The sequence below is a fragment of the Muscardinus avellanarius genome (genome assembly GCF_963383645.1).
Source record: "Muscardinus avellanarius genome assembly, chromosome: 20".
Taxonomy (NCBI): domain Eukaryota; kingdom Metazoa; phylum Chordata; class Mammalia; order Rodentia; family Gliridae; genus Muscardinus; species Muscardinus avellanarius.
This window is the reverse complement of record NC_137806.1, coordinates 20346545-20368404: the sequence shown is the minus strand read 5'-3', so window position 1 is coordinate 20368404 and position 21860 is coordinate 20346545. Positions and strand designations below refer to the sequence as shown.

General features: G+C 39.6%; 1 protein-coding gene across 1 annotated transcript in view; it reads right to left on the bottom strand.

Moving 5' to 3' along the window:
- The window catches only part of UPF2 (UPF2 regulator of nonsense mediated mRNA decay), a gene marked incomplete at both ends in the record, with an annotated part of 103564 nt that extends 86832 nt beyond the window's left edge, over nucleotides 1-16732 (bottom strand). The window contains 2 exons of the mRNA XM_080716938.1: nucleotides 11607-12386; nucleotides 16374-16732. Of these exons, the coding sequence (XP_080573064.1) occupies nucleotides 11607-12386; nucleotides 16374-16732 (1139 nt within the window). The remainder of the gene's footprint in view (nucleotides 1-11606; nucleotides 12387-16373) is intronic.
- Nucleotides 16733-21860: the final 5128 nt, after the last annotated feature.

Below are 21860 nucleotides of genomic sequence, written 5' to 3'. Positions count from 1 at the left end.
TTAGTTTTCAAAAGCAACAACTTATAGAATCAGTTATCCTGAAACCTAATTTGATATGTAAATATCATATTCAACAACATAAATAATTAAAATTATTTAGCGTTGTTATACTCTATGTTGGAGATAGAAGCCAGAAGCACTCTACCACTGAGCCACACCGCTTTTTACTTTTACTTTTTATTTACTTTTTTGTTACTGGAGGTTGAACCCAGGGGCATTCTACCTTTGAGCTAAACCCCTAGCCCTTTTTATTTTTGAACAAGGTCTCACTACATTGCCGAGGGTCTCATTAAATAGTTGAGGCTGGCCTAGAACCTGCAATTCTCCCTTCTCAGCCTCACATGTACTGAGATTACAGGTGTGTGCCACTATGCCTGGCTTTTATATTTTAAGAAATGGTCTCCCCGGGTGTGGTGGATGGCACAGGCCTGTAATCCTGGTATTTGGGAGGCTAAGACCGGAGAATCACAGGTCAACAAAAACCTGTTTCAATCTCTGAGTTATACCCTCAGCCCTTTTTATTTTGAAACAGGGTCTCGCTAGAATGCTAAGGGCTAAGCACTAAGGCTAGCTTCAAACCTGCAATCCTCCCGTCTCAATCTCCCAAGTATTGGGATTCCAAGCACGTACTGCATGCCTGGCTGAGTTTTGAATTTTTTGAGATGCTATCTTCTTACAGAAAATAAAGAATAATCATGCCTGCACTTATCTTTCCCTGTCTATTTGGAACAATTTCCACACTTTCCTGATTTATCCTATCCTACCCACATAAACATTTGTTCAAATCCTTTAACAATCCAAGTAATAACATTTTATATTTTAAGAATATCAGTTCCCAGTAGAAGGACATAAATGCAGATTAACTCCAATCGTTTCTCTTTTTCACATCTGGCTTATTAGGGTTGAATATGAGAACTTTTTTACTCATCTTACGATTTAAATATACTAAATGACATCGTTCTACCAACATATTAGTAAAATGTCAAAACAGTTTAACCATAATAATCCAAGCTAAAATGTGTTTTTCTTAATACTCTAAAAACGTTGTCCCCTCTTCATTTCAGACTATTATAAGCAAAATAAAGTTTCATTCAATAAGTTGGAGTAAAGTTTTTAAATTAAAACAAAAACCCAAGAATTAAAAATTATTCACACCCATTAACGAAACCACTATAACACTACTATAAATAAGTTTGTTGGAACCTTATGTTCCCAACTTATTTTCCCAGGAGTTTCTTTGGTTTTCTTGTGTGGTTTTGATACTGGGGAATGAACTGAGGGGCACTCTACCACTGAGCTACATCCTCAACCTTTATTAAGATTTTATTTTGAGACAGGGTCTCTGGAAATTGCCCAGGCTGGGCTAGAACTTGTGAGCTTTCTGCCTTAGCCTCCCAAGTAGCTGGGGTTACAGGCATGCTACACTATGTCCAGCTGGAGTTGGTTAGAACTGTTCATCAGAAGTTCTAATACAAGTCATTTTAGAAGTTAAAAAAAACTATTAAAATTAAATAAGGGATTTGAGTGAATTACAGTAGTTTGAGATGTTTGCAAAGTGATGAATATTTTATCAGAACAGAAAATGGACAGTCCTATTCTAGTATATACCTCACATTTAGGACTCTGCATTCTGTCAGTTAAAATGATTCAATGATGGCTCTGCATCTGGGCTCCAGTTCCTCTCTAGTCCTACAGGAACTATAAAGCTTCAGAGATACTCCCTGCCCTTCCCCAGCTCTCAATTAAATGGTCAAATTCTTTAACAGCACTAATTTACCTAACTGCCTAATGAATTTGCACTTGGGTTACTAGTCAGTGAAAATAGTTCTCAGGAGAAAAATTTAGATTTAGTTGGTTTGTTTTCTAACATACCTTACTTACGCTAAGCACTTGTAAGCGAGACAGGATGGCAATGAATTGAATTAGGTGTTCTGTTACAAACAAAACTTATACAGACATATGTCTTTTCGTTGGCCGTTTATTTAATATACATTTACTAAACACCTGACTAAATCCAGAGCATGTAGTAAGACTACATAAAAAATTTAGAGCAAAGAAATAATCTATCACAGGTGCCTGAATATTCAAAAATACTAGAATTTGTTAAGAATTCTAATAAAATTCAAACCAAACATTTACAATTTTGGCATTATATATGTCAACTTTTTATAACTTTATGAAGCTCACAGGTAAAGATTTTCAGCTTGATTAAATGTTGTAAAAAACCTCTGTGAGGGGGGTTGTGGGTAAAGCTCAGTAATAGGGCATTGTCTGGAATTCACAAGGTGCTGGGATCAATACCTGCCATTGCAGAAAGAAAAGAGAAGAAAGAGGGTAGTCAGGCAGGCTGGGGTGGGAAGGGGTGAGAAGAATGGAGAGAGGGAAAAAGAAAGAAAGGAGAGGGAAAACCTCTGTGAAAGAACTAAACATAAATGGCACATCTGACCAAAAAAAACCTCTTCTGTACATCAGTATTATAAAAGAAATTTATTGAAAAAATATTTTTTTTTTGCTTTTCTGGGCTGGGGACTGAACCAGGGCCTCATTCATGCTAAGAAAGTGCTCCACGACTGAGCTACACCCCCAGCAGTCACCAAAATTTCTTATATAAATTCTATGGGAATGCTGAAAATGCAAGCGAAATCAAGCTAAAAATGATTCATCATGTATCATTTTAATTACCATCTTTTAGAAACATGACATATAGTTGAACTGGAATCATTCTTTTGAGAATGTCACATATCAGATGTCAGCAAACCTTTTCTGTGAAGAGCCAAACAGTAAATATTTTAGGCTTTGCAGACTACAGGGTCTTGGTTCCTATCACTCCATTCTCATAGCACAAAAGCAGCCACAGACAATATGTAAACAAATGAGTATGACTATGTTACAATAAAACTTTATTTATAGACACTGAAATGTGAATTTCATATTAATTTTCAGTTTTCACAAAATATTATTTTACTTTTGATTTTTTTCAACCCTTTAAAAAGGTGAAAATCATACTTAGGTCATAGGCTGTACAAAAATTAGTCTTGGGCCTAAGCGGACCCACCAGCCATTAGTCCACTAATTCTTGTCAAGATAGGAGTTAACCAAATCAGTTTCCCTGTTAAATATATATAATTCATCACCTCTCATATTATTGCACAGCAGGAAGGTACTGGTACCTGTTTACAGATGTGAAAAGCAACGAAAACAAAATCTTTTCAAGTCTTATTCATTATAATAAAAGTACAAAAAAGACATCACTGCTGGACGCAAACTTAAGGCACATAAACCCTCCGTTTATAAAGTGCTTTGTATAATGCTAACACTGAGAGAAGATAATAGCCCATTCCTAAATCAAGCAGTGTATCTCAAACAAGAATGCTTTCATTAAGAGGTATATCTGGTTTTCCCTTTTCAATTTTTGTTAGATTGTTTTTTACTTTTCATAGATTATTGCTTTGTATTATCTTAAAAATGAATTTTTATTCTTTAAAACAAGCTATCAACGTTTAGGAAGTTTAACAAATTCTCAAATGATGAAAAGACAAGAAATTCTTCCTCAAAAGTTCTTCAAAAAGATTAAGTAGACAACATATTCATAAGAGCTAACATTTACTACGCATGTAAGATGAGCCAGATGCCGTCGATTAAGTGCATTCACATGGATTCATTACACGACTCACATTCACCCGAGAGACAGAATACGGCTGTCGTCCCTGTGTTACAGACAGGGGACTGAAGCACAGAGAGATGCTACGTGACCTGCCCACCATCACAGGCTGAGTAAATGACAGGTGTAACGCGCGAGCCCCAGCTCCAGAGCCCTTTTTTTTTTTCTTTTTTCTTTTTCTTTTTTTTGCATTACTGAGTGAGGATGGAACCCAGGGGCATTCTACCTCCAGGCCACACCCCCAGCCCTATTTTTGATTCTTTATTTTGAAACAGGGTCTCACTGAGTTGCAGAGGGCCTAAGTAGCTGAGGCTGTTCGCAAACTGCAATACTCCTGTCTCAGCCTCCCAAATGCTGGGATTATAAGCGTACGCCACCACTCCCAGCTCAAGCCCATACTTTTCAACAATGGACTATGATGTCTCTTAAACTTTATGTCTCTCAAATGCATATATCAAAGGCAACTGACCAGCTAACAGTGCCTATTTGATCTTTTTTTAGGGTTCTTTCCGTTTACATATTACTTGGTCAGTACAGAGTGGCTAACTCTAAAAGTACTAAATGTGCACAATGGGCACTATAAAACTGTATAAAGTACAGCACTGAATTGAAGAAAAGAAGCTGAGCCTACCGGTGGCTATCCAGGCTATCCAGTGTAAGTTCTTGATCCCCCAAATCTACCACCTTCAAGTGGAGGTGTTTTAGGCTGGGCGTGGTGGTGCACACTTGTAATCGCAGCATTTGGGAAGCTCAGACAGGAGGGTCATGGTTCATGGCCATACTTAAGTGAGTCCCTCTGCAACTCAGTGAGACCTTGTTTCAAAATAAAGAAAAAAAAATAGGGCTAGGGATGTAGCTCAGAGGTAGAATGCCCCTGGGTTCCATCCCCAGTACCGTAAAAACAAACAAAAAACAGGTATTTCTTTCAGGGTACTGTGAGAATCAGTTAAGATCATGGAAAAAACTTCCAAAGCCCACTAATGAAAAGGTAAAAACTTTAGCCAGGCGTGGTGGCGCACGCTTGTAATCCCCGCGCTTAGGAGGCAGAGACAGGAGGGTCACACAGGTTTGAAGCCAGCCTTGCTGGCTTAAGAGACCCTGTTTCCAAATAAAAATATAAAAATAGATCTGGGAGTGTAGCCCGGAGGTAGGATTTCCAGGAACCCCAGTACCACAAAAAAAAAGAAAGAAAGAAAGAAAGAAAGAAAGGAAGAAAGAAAGAAAAAAGAAAAGTTAAAAATTTTATATTAGGTAAAAATTTTAAGTTTTTTTTTTTTTTTATGGTACTGGCTTTGAACCCTCAATCTTCCAACCTTGAGTGTGTGCCACTACACCCAGCTCAGAACATCCTTTTAAACTTTGACCTTGTATAACTGCACAAACTAACGTAAAACACATGGCCAAAATCCTGAAAAAATGATCAAGAAGGAGACCCAAGAAAAACCACTGGGTTCTACATTTAATCTCCTACATTCTATCAAGTTGTCATAAAAACTTGCCTTAGAATTAATTATCTTAAATTTTCTTTTGGTCACTTTCGAATCTGGTTTCGGATGCCTTGTAAGGTGGAAAAAGACATCAGTATATACTAAAGAACGATTATACACCCCTCCAAGTATTTATTACACAACTACTGTGCCAACGCCATTTAAGCAAAATTAGTAGAATATCTAGGAGGAGGTAACAATTTTAGCCCTCTTACAGAATGGTTAAACTTCCTTCTAGAGTACAGTGAGGTAACACTGCTTAATTAAATACTACCAACTGATCAAACAACCTACCTTAGAAGGATCGGTACAACTGACTTGGAAGGAAGATAAAAGTAAAAGCACTCTTTAATTTTAAGCCAACATATTTTTAAGTTTCAATATTAATTGATGCTTCATACATTTGCATTAATGAAAGAAACTTCTCTGATATTAGTAACAACGGGGGCGGGGGAAACGCGAGCATTACACTTACTGCCACTGGACTGACCACGCAATCGTGAGGCACTAACATCTGTCAAGGAGACACCGCAGCTGCCTCCATCAATTAGGGAGAAAAAAGGAGCTGAGATGCAAACAAGCACTTGAGCTCACTACTTCACTATACTAGATGAAAAATTGTTACATAGTATCAAATTATCTTCAGTAAAAATTACATCATTTCTTCAACCAACTCTATTAAATGCCAAAAATACTATATAAGTGCAAAGCATTTCAAAGTATACAGCAAGAGCACTGGAAATACAAGAAGGCAAGCCAGGCAGAGCTGTGAGCCAAGTACTCAGGAGGCAGAGACAGGAGGATAGCTGAGTTGAGGCCTCAACAGCTTAGCAAACCCTGGCCCAAAATAAAAGGGGCAGGGGAGAGCTCAGGCATTCAACCTCCAGGACCCTCCCCCCAAATAGAAGGCAAACTTACTAAGAAAATAAAGCTACTAACTCCAAATTGGCAACTATTGCTAGATGATGCTTTCACATGTATAAATATTAATTCCCCAGATCATTTAATGAAAATGTGCAATAAAACACTGAAATAATGCTATGTACATATATTAAATTACCAATTTCAATCTCAAAGACATGTGGGGAAGCGAAGGGCAGGGGGTGGGGCCAAAGAGAAATGCTCTAAGAGCTGTGCCATGTACGTTCCTATCACGCTCTACTTCAGCATGACATAGTTGTAATTCAATCCCAGTTCCACAAAAAAATGAGTATATAAAAAGCACCAGAAATTTTACTTATGTATGTTTAAAAATTAGTTGACTCCATTTTAAAGTAAACTTCAATGTGTATTGAATAAGATTACACAAGCTCTAACAATAATGAGGTCTCCTAAGTTCCGCTGAAATGTCCAACAGTATAACTGCTAGAAAAAAAAACAATAGTGTACTTGGTTTTTCTAAAAAAACCAGTTTTTCTTAAAAAAAAAAAAAACCACAAGCCTTAAATATTAGCTAGCTTAATACTTAGTCCATGACTTATTCCCATGAAAATACCTACTAGAGTCAGAGGTGGTGGCACACACCTGTAATCCCAGTACTTGGGAGACTGGTACAAAAGGATCGCAAGCTCAAAGACAGCCTCAGCCATTAGTGAAATTCTTATCAACCTAGTGAGACCCCTTTTCATAAAATAATAATAAAAAAATAAGGCTGGGGTTAGCTCAGAGGTAGAATGCCTCTGGGTTTAATACTACCAAAAAAAAAAAAATTAAAAAATAAACACCTACTAGATAATGACTAGAAAGGTGAAACTTTTAGAAAATGATCTTTTTTTTTTGCAGGTCTGGGGATGGAACCCAGGGGCGTTGGACCTCCAAGCTACACCCCCTGCCCTATTTTTTAGTGGGTTTTTTTTGGGGGGGTCTGGGAATGAAACCCAGGGGCATTTGACCTCCGAGCTATACCCCCATGCCCTATTTTTTATTCTTTATTTTGAAAAAGGGTCTCACTAAGTTGCGGAGGGCTTCACTAAGTAGTTGAAGCTGGCCGCAAACCGCAGCCTCCCCAATGCTGAGATCACACACAAGTGTGCGTCACCATGTCCAGCAGAAAATGATCATTTTAATAGAATACTATAAGGTACCCTCTTAAAAGGAAGGAGACTAACATTAGGCCAAGCAAGGAGTTGGTAAAAATCCAGTTCTTTCTGCTCAGACAGGTATCTGCACCTTGGCTACGAAAGCTACAAGGACTCATTAAACCATATGCCCATTGTGGTGATTAAGAGTGTCACACCCCCCAAATGAAGACGTCTCCATCAGTGGACCAGTCGCCCATGACAAGTGACTCTGCAATGCTATGGTCCATATACACTTGGCGAGTTATCTGGTTTTTGTTTTTTTTCGGTACTGGTGATGGAACCCAGCGGCATTCTACCTCCAAGCTATACCCTCAGCCCTACTTCTTATTCTTTATTTTGAAACAGGGTCTCACCGAGTTGCAAGTGGCCTTGCTAAGAAGCTGAGGCTGTCCACAACAATCCTCCAGTCTCAGCCTCCCAAATGCTGGGATTATAAGCATGTGCCATCACGCCTGGCTAGTAATCTTTAATAATCCTAGACTAATAGTTCTGTATCAAAGTGGATAAAAGTTTTTATGAAAGGCCAAAAAGCTGTTTATTAATGATTCAAATAATAAATGGACAGAAGATATAATTATCAAAGCTTAGAGTCAGCAGAGAAATACCCATATACTTATCTAGGTACTCAGCAATACATAGACATCTTAAACTGTTTAAAAGAAATAAACAAGTATATATTTAGGCTTAAAAAATTACATCACCAGTTCAAGGTGCACAACTTAGCTTAATAGCAGTTTACTTGATAAATCAAGATTTTAGGGTAGCCAGGCGTGGTGGCGCACGCTTGTAATCCCCGCATTTGGGAGGCAGAGACAGGTGGATCACACAGGTTCGAAGCCAGCCTTGCTGGCTTAAGAGACCCTGTTTCCAAATTAAAAAGTATAAAAATAGGCCTGGGAGAGTAGCCCGGAGGTAGAAGGGTTTCCAGGAACCCCAGTACCACACACACACACACACACACACACACACACACACACACACACACACACAAAGATTTTAGGGTATATAAACCTATTAAAAACTCAAAAAGAATACTAAGGCAATGGACACAGAGTGGCACATGCCTGTAATTCCAGTACTTGAGAAGCTGAAACAAGATCACAAGTTCGAGGCCAGCCTCAACTAGGTAGTCAGATTCTCAAAAACTCATCTTTTCTTTTTGCGGTACTGAGGATGGAACCCAGGGACATTCTATCTCTAAGCTATACCCCAGCCCTATTTTTTATTCTTTATTTTAAAACAGGGTTTCACTGAGTTGCAGAGGACCTCACTAAGTAGCTGAGGCTGTCCATGAACCATGATCCTCCTGTCTCAGCCTCCAAAAATGCTGGGATTTACAAGTGTGTACAATCATGCCCAGCTCAACAACCTATCTTTAAAAGAGACCCCGTTTCAAAGCAAAAAAATAAAAAAGGCCGGGGTATAGCTCAGAGGTAGAATACCGCTGGGTAACCCACACAGAAAGAACAACAAAGCAGCTATAAAAGCGAAAGCAATTTTAGGTCACAGAAAAGAATGCATCTAAAACAAATGTCCTACAGATAGTGAATTGCCTGGAAGTCATCGGACGAACTAAAGATCTAGAGGTATTTAGTACAGAGAACAGAAAGATCACGACAATTTACAAATATCTGAAATTCTGTCATGGGAATATGATCGTATGCCCCATATCAGTGGTAAAGGACTAACCCTCCATCATTATACTGTTCATAAAATACAGTAGGTATATTATGGCAATGAAAACTGCTCTAAAGCTTCTATTTACTGCTTCTACACTTACTTTATTGTGAAGGGCTAAGTTCATAAAACCTTAAGTGGCTTTATTTCATCTGTACTAGAAAAAAAAAGGACTAAGTGAAAATGAATCATTTTATGTGCAATTAAATTCCAGCTTGAAGTAACAAAGAATTTATAGCAAATAGGTATGTTCAACAATGCAATGGCTCAGAGATCACTGAGCTTCTTTAGCAGTAATCAGATGAATAATAAAGAGTACTTAGCGCTGGGCATGGTGTTGCACGCTTGTAATCTTGATACCTGGGAAGCTGATATAGAAGGATCGCAGGTTTGTGGCCAGCCTCAGCTGCTTGGTGAGACCCTGTTTCAAAATAGAGAATAAAGAAATAGAGCTGGGGCATAGCTCAGAAGTAGAGCACCCCTGGGTTCAATCCCCAGTACCACCAAAAAAATAAAAAATTAAGATTATTAAAGAGGAGCCAGGCGTGGTGGTGCATGCTTGTGATCGCAGCATTTGGGAGGCTGAGACAAGAGGACTGAAGTCGCAGACATCCTCAGCTACTTAGTGAGGCCCTTTGCAACTCATTGAGACCCTATTTCAAAATAAAGAATTAGAAAAATTGGGCTGGGGGTGTAACTCGGAGGTAGAATGCTCCTGGGTTTGATTCACAGTACCACACACAAAAAATATTTAAAGCTATATCTGTTATGAATCTATACAACAGATTTTTAAATTGGAGAGGTTAACTGGAAAAAAATCATAAATTCTAATATTCTACCCATAGAGTAGCTGATAAAACTAATCAATTATTAGCATGCCAAGTCACATTTGTGCAGTGTTAGGTAGAAAATATGAGAAAGATTATAAAATGACAAAGCACTGTGGAAATCATAATTAAGAAGCCTTAAGTGTGGTAAGCCAGCTGTGGTGGTGTACACTTGTAATCCCAGTATATGGGAGGCTGAAGACAGGAGGATTGCAGTTGGCGGCCAGCTTCAGCTACTTAGGCCCTCTGCAACTCAACGAGACCCTGTTTCAAAATAAAGAATCAAAAATAGGGCTGGGGATATAGCTCAGAGGTAGAATGTTCCTGGGTTCTATCCCCGGTACTGCAAAAAAAAAAAAAAAAAAAGTCAGATGTGGTAGTTCCCAGGACTTGGGAGGCTGAGAAAGAAGAAGCACAGGTTCGAGGAAAGGGACAGCCTCAACAAATAGTGAGACTCAATTCAACCTTGGGAGACCCTGTTTTCAAAATAAGAATAAAATAGGGCAAGGGGGCGCATAGCTTGTAGGTAGAATGGCCTTGGCTTCAAACCCTGGTACCTCCCACTCACCCACACAAAAAGAAGCCTTAAATATATAATTGTTAACATTTACACACACACACACACACACACACACACACACACACACACACACACACACACGATGGTAATCGCTTCTCCTGTTTTAATAAGAGGTCTTGCTATGTTACCAGGCAAGTGAGTGCTAAACTGGTGGCTCAAGTGGGCCTCTCAGACCACAGGCATGCACCAAGCCGGGCCTTTTATTTTCTTTTTAAAGAAATACTGACAATACCAATGCCATCTAAATTCCCACCTGAGTGACCTTGGCCACCAGGGTTTGGGCAGTCTCCCCACTCATGTTCACACTGTCCTAAAAACAACACTATTGGCACACACAAACACTGTCTTCTCTTCTTCCAATTGTCTTCCAGTGGTAACTACTGAAACTAGTCATCCCCCATTGCAAGCTTCTGGGAAGAGAAAAAGGTGCTCCCCTACACTCATTTCTGATAAAGAGCAACTCCCAATCACGCAATTTAACTGGTTGTAAAGTACTCAGCTAAATGTTATTGCAGTTACTTCCTTTCTGTACCCCACTCCCCAGCCCTCCCTCAAATCTACCCTCCATAAAAGGTGAGCCCCTGCTCACAAACCAGATCAGCGTCTAGCTTGACACTGCTTCCTCGGCAGACACTACTTGGGTCTACAGCATCTTATAACGATCGAGGTTGGCCCGTAAGCCAGGTCTTTTCACCAGTTACCACAGGCGCAGTACATTATTCCTTTGGAATGTTAAGTGGATGCCCCCAGAAAGAACATACCTATAAGTACATTTTAGTTACAGCTAAGAAATTTTCTCACAGCTAATTCTATGCGCTGTTCTCAAAGTTCTGATCTGAAATATCACCGCTAATGATTCGTTTTCTTAAAAAGAGCAAGTAGCAACAATGACATTAACAACTTAAAGTACAAAACAATGAAAGAGAATCTGTTATAATAGAGAGAACATCGAAACACACAGAAAAATAGTAGCAGGTAAGTTAAAGTGACAGAAAAAGAAAATTTCTCCTCAATATCAAGTTTTTGAAACCACAGGAAGAAAACACATCCATAAAGCAAAAATCACCATCTACTTGCCAGATTCTTTTGAAAATGAGCAATAAAATCTTTCGTACATTTATATTTAAACATGAGTACTTAAACTGTTATACTTTGAAATTTTCCTGGAATGTTAAAAAATCACCTGTATGGAGCCCTTTTCCATAAGTTCTTTCAGTGGCATGAAGACTTTAAACATTTTTAAGTATGAGCTCCAAAATAAATTCTCAATTCTGAGAAACATTTGAAAATCACCTGTTTTGTCTCTCAGTATTCTGGAGCTCCCTGTGGTCCCTTTTCAGGTGTTTGGTCAAAGACGTAAAGTACTCTTTTAAAAGATTCTGGAAAGGCTGTTGTTTCTCTGGACTAATTATCTCACTAGGAGGAAAACTCAAACTAAATTTCTCTGCAGCACTCTTTACTCTCCTTGGTACAAGTCCAGCAATGTCATCTCCACAATGGCGACAGAAACTAATCACCACAGAAACGTGAGTGTGGGACTCTCGATCAGCATTAATAATATTTTTTAGCTGTTCGTAGATTAAGGAAAGACCTTCCTTGTCAGTGAAAATCCCAACTATTGTCAATTCTGCGATGAAACGCAAATCCGTTCTTAGCTTGGTAATGTTAGGCGTTTTCTCCTCTTTCCTTGCTTCAAAGTGTTTCTTCCAGACCTGAAGAAGTGAGGGGGCAAAGTCAGCATAGCGCTGGTGGAAAAGAGAGCACAGGTGCACGGCGCAGTTCACATCGGAGATCTTGAGTTTGGCTTCCACAATGGAAGCAACAGCTTCTGCGATGTATTTGCTTAAATTTAGGCCATTAAAATCATGGGACAAGGAGTCTCTCTGCTGCTCTGTAATAGTCTTTAGTTTCTTGACGAAAGCAGTGTTTTTCTTTAGACTCGAGTCCAGGCGGCTGAAGAAGCTCTCCTCTGGCCGGTGGTCTGGAGCACTCTGGTTTTTGCTGCGAAGTTCCTTTCTTGATTGATGTCGCTCCCAAGCTTCCTGATGAAGCTGAAGGGATTCTTCTTTTTCTCTATGTAAAAAAGAAAAACACAAATAAAATACTCTCTGTTTTGAAGCATCATCTGTAAATCCCATATGAAAAAAATAGTCATCTAAGAATCAAAATCCAACAGAAACAAAAGATGCAAAATGTTTTTTCATTACTTTTGAAGACCTTTTTTGGGGGGCAGTGGTACTGGGGTTTGAACACAGAGGCATTCTACCTCTGAGATACACCCCCAGCCCTAGTTTTATTTTTAAACAGGGTCTTGCTAAGTTGATGAGAATCTCACTACTTGCTGAGACTGTTCTCAAACCTGTCATCCTCCTGTCTCAGCCTCCCAAGTACTGAGATAAGAGTGCACCACTACACCTGGCTTTGAAGACATTTCACTAATGACTTCAGACAACCTGAGCTAAGTAAACTGATAACCACATGTAATAGGGGTGTGTGTGTGTGTGTGTGTGTGTGTGTGTGTGTGTGTGCGCGCGCGCGCGCACGCTCAGGATTGAACCCAGGGGCATTCTACCCCTAAGCTATGCCCCTTGTCCTTTTTTATATAGAAACAGAGTCTCATTAAGTTATTGAGGGCCTCACTACATTGCTGAGGCTGGCTTCAAACCTGTGATCCTCCTGTCTCAGCCTTCCAAGTACTGGGACTACAAGCATGTGCTATCACACTCAACTAGAGTGAAACATTTTGAATAACTAGATCAAAATTTTAAAAATCACAGGCTAGGGGCGAGGCTCAGTTGCAGAGGATTAGCCCGTAGTACACAAGGCCTAGGGTTCCATTCCAAGAACTGAAAATTACAACTAAAAACTAAAAACCATTCAGCCAATTGGCAAGCTAAATGGATTAAACATAGGATGTTTAATATGAAAAATAACATACTTTAAAAAATATGAAATGTAAAAGAAAAAGTGGGCACGACAGCACGTGCCTGTAATCCCAGTACGTGGGATGCTGAGACAGGAGGATTGCAGGTTTATGAGAGCATCAGCTAATGAGGCCCTCTACACTTAGTGAGATCCTATTTCAAAAATAAAAAATAAAAAATAAAAAATAGAACTGGGGGTATAGCTCAAAGGTAGAATGGCCCTGGGTTCAATCCCCAGGACCTAAATAAAATAAATAAATGAATAAATAAAATGTAAAACAAAAGCACTGGGCAAAAAAAAACTTGCTTAAAAAATTAATAAAATATTTAAATTAAAGAATAGTAATATAGGGCTCAGTGGTAGAGCACTTGCTGAGAATACTCAATCCTCAGAAAGCGGGGGGGGGGGGATAAGCAGGTTAAGATAATGTACTAAGACAGGTATGGTGGCACGCTTGTAATCCCAGCATTTGGGAAGCTGAGACAGGAGGGTCGTGGTTTGCAGACAGCCTCAGCTACTTTAGTGAGGCCCTTTGCAACTCGGTGAGACCCTGTTTCCAAATAAAGAATAAAAAATGGGGCTGTGGTGTAGCTTGGAGGTAGAATGCCCCTGGAGTCCCATTCCTAGTACCGCAAAAAAATAAAAAATTTAAAAAAATATAATGTATTAAAAGAATTTTTTTTAAACTACTGAAGATTGAACCTAAGGCCTCGTGAATTCTAGACAAGAGATTCACCTTGCCTAATGTTTTCACATGCTCGATTCTATTTTTCCATATTTATCATTACTCAAAATTTAATAAAATATATCCTGAATTTAGGTCTTAAAAATTAAAAGTCTGATTTTAAAAAGTTTGAAAAGAAAAACAAAAGAGAAATATCAGCTAAAAACTTTAATAAAGCCAAGCATGGTGGTACATGCATGTAATCCCAGCATTTGGGAGGCTGAGACAAGGAGGATCACGGTTCAAGGACAGCCTCGCCTACTTAGTGAGGCCCTTTTTCAAAACAAAGAATTAAAAAAAAATAGGGCTGGGGGTGTAGCTCAGAGGTAGAATGCCCCTGGGTTCCATCCCCAGAACCTCAAAAAAAAAAAAAAAAAAAAGAATAGTAACTATAATGTAGTTTTAATAAATTGTAAATGTGGCTCACAAGTTTATTATATAATAAAGACAGCATTAAAGAAAGAAAAGGCAGCCAGGCGTGGTGGCCCATGCTTGTGATCCCAGTACTTGGGAGGCTGAGACAGGAAGATCTGGCTTTGTGGCCAGCCTCAACTACTTAGGCCCTCTGCAACTTAGTAATACCCTGTTTCAAACTAAAAATAATAAAATAGGGCTGGGGGTATAGCTCAGAAATAGAATGCCACTGGGTTCAATCCCCCCAGCACCATACCAAAAAAAAAAAAAAAAGAGAGAGAGAGGGAGGGAGGGAGAACAACGAGCCGGGTACAGTGGCCCATGCTTCTAATTCCATCCCAGTATTTGGGAGGCTGAGACACTGCAGGTTTGAGGCCAGCCTCAGCTACTTAGTGAGGCCTCTGCAATTTAGACCCTGTTTCAAAATAAAGAACAGCCAGGCGTGGTGGCGCACGCTTGTAATCCCAGCACTTGGGAGGCTAAGACAAGAGGATCGCATAGGTTCAAAGCCAGCCTCAGCTATTTAATGAGGCTCTCAGCAACTTAATGAGACCCTGTTTCCAAATAAAAATATAAAATAGGTCTGGAAGTATAGCCTGGAGGTAGAAAGTCCCTGGGTTCCATCCCCAGTACCACCAAAAAATAAAAAATAAAAATAAAGAAAGAATAAAAAAATAAAAATAGTGCAGGGGGTCAAATGCCCCTGGGCTCTACCCCCACACCCAGAAAAAAATAAGTAAATAAAATAAAATAGGACTGAGGGTGTAGCTTGAAGGTAGAATTCCCAATTTCAATCCACACGACGCCCCCCCCTCAAGAATTTAGTTTATCCTAGACCTCATAAACTATTAAGGATTGTTCCTATTATTTAAACTAAACAAGTAAAATACCTTATGCTTGTCTCTACTCAGGGGAACTAACAAAATAGGACAGTTAACCCAAGTTTCTTCTTTTATTTTTGGTGGTACTCGGGGTAGAACCCAGGGGCTTTTCTACCTTTGGGCTATACTCCCAGACCTATTTTATACTTTATTTGGAAACAGGGTCTCACTATGTTGCTGAGAGCCTCACTAAGTAGCTGAGGCTGGCTTCGAACCCGTGTGATCCTCCTGTCTCAGTCTCCCAAGCACTGGGATTACAAGCGTGCGCTACAACACTGGCTTAACCCAAGTTTTCCATTTTGTGAATGTCAACAAAACTGACACCGGTGCGTGAAAATGTTGAAAATCACAATCTCAAGCTTATAGGTATTAACTAATTTAAATGTTTTCTATTTTTATTATAACTAACATATATATAATTTTACTTTTGGCAGTACTGAGGATGGAACCCAGGTGTTTTCTATCTCTTAGCTACCCCTAGCCCTAGTTTTTATTCTTTATTTTACCTTTTTTTTCCTCCAGTACTGGGGACAGAACCCAAGGGCATTCTACCTCCAAGTGACACCCCCAGCCCTATTTTTTATTCTTTATTTTGAAGCCAGGTCGTACTGAGTTGCGAAGGGCCTAAGTAGCTGAAGCTGTCTGCGAACCATGATCCTCCCGTCTCAGCCTTCCAAATGCTGGGATTACAAGCATGTCCACTACACCCAGCTTTTTATTCTTTATTTTAAAACAGTGTCTCACTAGTTGCGTAGGGCCTAAGTAGCTGAGGCTGTCCGCGAACCATGATCCTCCGTTCTCAGCCACCCAAATGCTGTGATTACAAGCGTGCACTACCATGCCCGACTCTTATTTTTTTATTTGGAAATCGGGTCTAACTAAGTGGCTGAGGCTGGCTTTGAACCAGGGAGTCTACTGTCTTGGCTTCCCAAGTACTGTGATTACAGGCATGCACCACAACCATTTTTATAGGTGTTTCACATGTAGGATAATGGGAAAAAATGGGTGAGGAGTCTCCCAAACCTCAGAGAAGCCAGGATTTCAAATAATCATTTCCCCCCAAAGCACTGCCATCTCCCCATCCTTCACATCAGTAACTACAACAAACGTTCTCACTTCAGCTGAGCAGCTTCCTCCTCCTGCGCCCGCTTTGCCTGCTCCTCTTGCTGCTTCCTCTCTTCCTCTTCGTGCTGCTTATTTTCATCGTCCTCTCTCTTCGATTCCTCCTCTACCTTCACCTTTTCTTCTTCCTTCTTCTTGCGCTCCTTGTCTTCCTTTTTCCGCCTGTCCTCCTCCGGTTTCTTCTTTCTGTCCTCGGGGACCTTGCTGGCCTCCTTCTTGGCAGTGATCTTGAGATCGTCTTTTGCTTTCTCCTTGCTGCTCACTGGCCGCCTCTCACCGCAGTCCTTTTCTTTGTTGTTTAGTAAAGAATCTTTTTCTTCCATACTTGCTGACTTTTTACGCTCAGCTGGCATTATGTGACCCAGGACAATCTGAAAGAGTAAACAGTGCTATGAATGCAGTGACTTTTAATTTGTAATAAGACACTATTTTTTTAAACAGAACATACTAATATAACCTGGTAATTGTGTGATTACATAAACGCAAAATGAGCCAGGCGTGGTGGCACACATTTGTAATCCCAGTATTCGGGAAGCTGAGACAGAAGGATCACAGGTTCGAAGATAGCCTTAGGAACTTAGCAAGACCCTGTTTCCAAATAAAAAACAAAATAGGTTTATGGTACAACCTGGAGGTAGAAGGCCTTGGGCTCCATCCCCAGTACCACCAAATGAATGAATGAATGAATGAATGAATAAATAGGATTTTTTTTTGGCGGGTCTGGGGATGGAACCCAGGGACATTTGACCTCTGAGCTACACCCCCTGCCCTATTTTTTATTCCTTATTTTGAAACAGGGTCTCTCTAAGTTGCAGAGGGCCTCACTAAGTAGCTGAGACTATCCACAAACCGTGATCCTCAGGTCTCAGCCTCCTGAATGCTGGGATTACAAGTGTGCGCCACCACACCCGGCTTGAATAGGATTTTTATGATAACAAAATTAATGGTGACATTTCACATTCTATCATCATAAGTTCTTTTACTATCTCTGAGCTACACCCCTAGCCCTATTCTTTATTCTTTATTTTGAAACAGGGTCTACTAAGTAGCTGAGGGCCTTAACCCCAAGATCCTCCTATCTCAGCCTCTCAAGTACTGGGATTACAAGTGTGCACCCCATGCCCAGCGGCTCCCAACTTTTTAATTAAGGAAAAATTAAAACATAAAGGTAAGAGTAGAGCCAGGCATAGTAGTGCAGACTTGTAATCCTAGTACCTGGGAGGCTGAGACAGGCAAATAGCCTCAGCTACTTAGTGAGACCCTGTTTCAAAATAATGAATAAAAAAATAAGGCTGGGGGTGTAGCCTGAAGGTAGAATGCCCCCTGGGTTCCATTCCTAGTACAAATAAAATAAAGGTGAAAGTAAAGTATCAGGATCGTTCATATACTAATTAGCTAAATTCAGCCATTATCAACTCAAAAACAATATATCAATTCATTGTAAAATACATGTATCCAAGAACATTTTGAATCCATTTTCTTTCCCTGGCACTAAGAATTGGACTCAGCCTTGTGTGTGCTAGGCAAGCACTCTACCACTGAGCTACATCCTCAGCCCTGGAATCAGTTTTTTATAACCATTAAGAGATACTCGCTTACCATTTCCTACAATATTCAATAGAAGTATTAAACTAGACAAAAGGAACAAAAGATCTTGCCTCCTACAAATCAAAGGACAAAATTGAGAATAGGAGACTCACAGATTTCTCCACATTGCTCTCACCTTTTTATCAAGCTTTCAAAATAAAAAACTGTTCACTATTTCAAAAGACCAGGCTTTTAATTTCATTAGTATTAGAACGATTATAAAATCTATATATTCTATTTTATATTTGCCAGCGGAATAGCCACAAGCCTTAGATTTCTAAACCACAGTACTACCAATATTTTGAGTATAACAATGTATATTAATATAAATGTTTCTTTCTTTTTTTTTGGGGGGGGGGTACTGGGGTTCCTGGAAGCCCTTCTACCTTCGGGCTACACTCCCAGACCCATTTTTATATTTTTATTTGGAAACAGGGTCTCCTAAGCCAGCACGCGTGGCTGGCTTCGAACATGCGCGTGCGCCACCACGCCCGGCCAAATGTTTCTTTCATTTTAAAAATCAGAAGGCTATTTTATGTACTTTTAAGAAGTTTAAAGGCTGGGGTGTAGCTCTGTGGAAGAGTGCTTGCCTAGCACTTGTAAGGTCCTGGGTTCAATTCCCTATTACTGCCAACAAATAAATGCCAGGCGTGGTAAGGCACACTTGTAATCCCAGTACTTGGGAGACAGAGACAGGAGGATCTCAGGTTTGTGGCCAGCTTCAGCTACTTAGGAAGGCCTTACACAACTTAGCAAAACCTATTTCAAAGTAAAGAATAAAAAAAAAAAAAAAAAACAGGGCTGGGAGTGTAGCTCAAAGGTACAACGCCCCTGGGTCTGATCCCCAGTACTGCAAAAGAAAAAAAAAAAAAAAAAGCAGCACACCCCTGCAGTTAACCAAAAATAACAAAAGTTGAAACAAAAAATGTATTTTCTGGAGAATTCAGGATTTTTCTTTTCTAAAAATATATTTCTCAGTCAGGTGTGGTGGTGCATGCTTGTAATCCCAGTACTTGGGAGGCTGAGACAGGAGGATGGCACAGGTTTGACGCCAGGCTCTGCTACTTAGTGAAGCTCTCAGCAACTTAGTGAGACCCTGTTTCCAAATAAAATATAAAAAATAGGTCTAGGAGTGTAGCCTGGAAGTAGAAGGCCACTAGGTTCCACAATATATATACAAATTATATATATATTTGCAATCACTTAGTTTTCTAATATAACTTGTTTTATTCCTAAATTACCTGAAGGATGTATACAATAAAATTCTACCTAAGAAATATAAAATTCCTTAAATTTCTTACTTTATTTTTATTTATTTTTTGTGTGTGGTACTGGGGGTGGAACCCAGGGTCTTTCTATCTATGGTTTATACCCTCAGACCTATATTATATTTTATTTGGAAACATGGTCTCACTAAGCTTCTGAGTAGCTGAAGCTGGCCTCAATCCTGTGTTATCCTCCTGTCTCAGTCTCCCAAATACTGGGATTGCAAGTGTGTGCCACCATGCCTGGCCAAATTTCTTATTTTATTAAAAACTAAGGATATGGCCAGGCGTGGTGGCACACTGCTTGTAATCCCTGCACTTGTGAGGCAGAGACAAGAGGATCAAGCTGGTTCAGAGCCAGCCTCACTGGCTTAAGAGACCCTGTTTCCAAATTTAAAAAATATATAAAATAGGTCTGGGAGTGTAGCCCAGAGGTAGACAGGCTTCCAGGAACCCCAGTACCACAAAAAAAGAAAGAAAAAAAAAAAAAAAACTAAGGATATGTTAAGTATTCTTAAATACTCTCAAGTACAGGGTTTAAATTACAGCAATAAAAACTAGGTTAACATCCAGAACATTTGCAATAATAAAAATTTTATAAACACACAAAGAATTTACTTCAGAAAAAAAAAAAAACTATTATCAGCTGGACGTGGAGGTACGCGCTTTTAATCCCAGTACTTGGGAGGCTAAGACAGGAGATCAGGGTTCAAGGTAGTGAGACCCCGTTTCAAAAAAAAAAAAAAAGCCAGGCGTGGTGGCGCACGCTTGTAATCCCAGCATTTGGGAGGCTGAGACTGGAGGATAGTGGTTCCCAGAGAGCCTCAGCTACTTAGTGAGGCTATCTGCAACTTATTGAGACCTGTTTCAAAATAAAGAATAAAAAATAGGGCAGAGGGTGTAGCTCGGAGGTCAAATGCCCCTGGGTTCCATCCCCAGGCCCGCCAAATAAAAGGGGGGGGGGATGCTGGAGGAGTAGCTCTGAGATAAAATGCCCCTGGGTTCCACCCCCAGAACTGGAAAAAAAAAAAAAGGTATTGTCACAGAAAGACAAAACAGGCCAATTTTTGTAGGAACACAGCTAGTTTAGTGGCCATAGTCTGGATCTTCTCTCCATCTTCCCCTTTCCTCCTTTCTTTTCTATTCTTCATTTCCAAGCCCTATGCATTTCTTGACACAACAACTATTAATTAACCCCACTAGTAGAACTCAAAATAACAGCTAATACTCCTGTTTAAACAGTCATTGCTAACATATTAAAAAGTATTACTATTGCCGGGCGTGGTGGCGCACGCTTGTCATCCCCACGCTTGGGAGGCGGAAACAGGAGGATCGCGCAGGTTCGAAGGCAGCTGCACTGGCGTAAGAGACCCTGTTTCAAAATTATAAAATAGGTCTGGGAGTGTAGCCCGGAGGTAGAAGGGCTTCCAGGAACCCCAGTACCACCAAAAAAAAAAAAAAAAAGTATTACTATTTAAGATAGTACTGGCATTTATATTATCTGCAATTAGAATTATCCATTCTTACACTTCTTCAATATCCATCACTGATGTGAAAACACACCATACAAACAGGCAAATTTTCAAACAGTATAATACTAATAAGTACTCACTGGTATCAAGTAAACATACTGTGTACATTTTCTCATTTAATACTAAAATCGTTATGAGATGGGTATTGTTTCCCCTATTTTATAAATGAGTAAACTGAGACTTGACCAAGTAACTTGACTGAGGTCTCCACAGCTGGTGACAGAGCTGGAATCTGAACCCATACTCTTAACCAAAGCTAAGAATCCTGAGAGTCTTAAATTGTGAGATGGAAGGCTTGATCATAAATGATGACTATGACAAATCACAGAACTAGGAATCTCAAAAGCAGGAAGAGTCCCTAATCATGGTTAAGGAGTTTTACATAAAAATTTTAACTTCTGGCAGACTTTGGTTAAGTATGGAGACAACATAAGGTATAACACAATCTTATCTGGGGTACTAAGTCATTATATACAAAACAATGATTTCATAGAGAACCTGTTCGTTCTGATGTGAAGCATCAACAAGTGACATTTCATACTTACAAGAAACTATGGTTCTGAAACAATGAGAATGGCTTCGGAATTTATAACTAGCGTTTTATTTACAAAGAAAATTTATATCTTAATTAAGATTAAAATTAAGTCTTTAAATCTTTTTTTTTTTTTTTTGGTGGTACTAAGGTTCCTGGAAACCCTTCTACCTCCGGGCTACACTCCCAGACACCTCTTTTTTATATTTTTATTTGGAAACAAGGTCTCCTAAGCCAGTGTGGCTGGCTTCCAACCTGCACTGTCCTCCTGTCTCCGCCTCCCAAGCGCAGGGATTACAAGTGTGCGCCACCATGCCCAGCAGTCTTTAACTTAAAAAATTAAATCCTAAATTTTTCTAAGATGAAATTCACGCAATATCTGAATTGAGCATCATTAATTAGCTCAGTGGAGCATCATTTATTAGCTCAATGGAGTCCCAAACTTTTGTGACTCTACAATATTCATTTTTCAATATGCTTTAAATACCTACTATATGAACAAACTGACTAGCCATTCCCAAATTAAGACAAATCCTGCTCTTGAGCATGATAAAACAGATTCTCT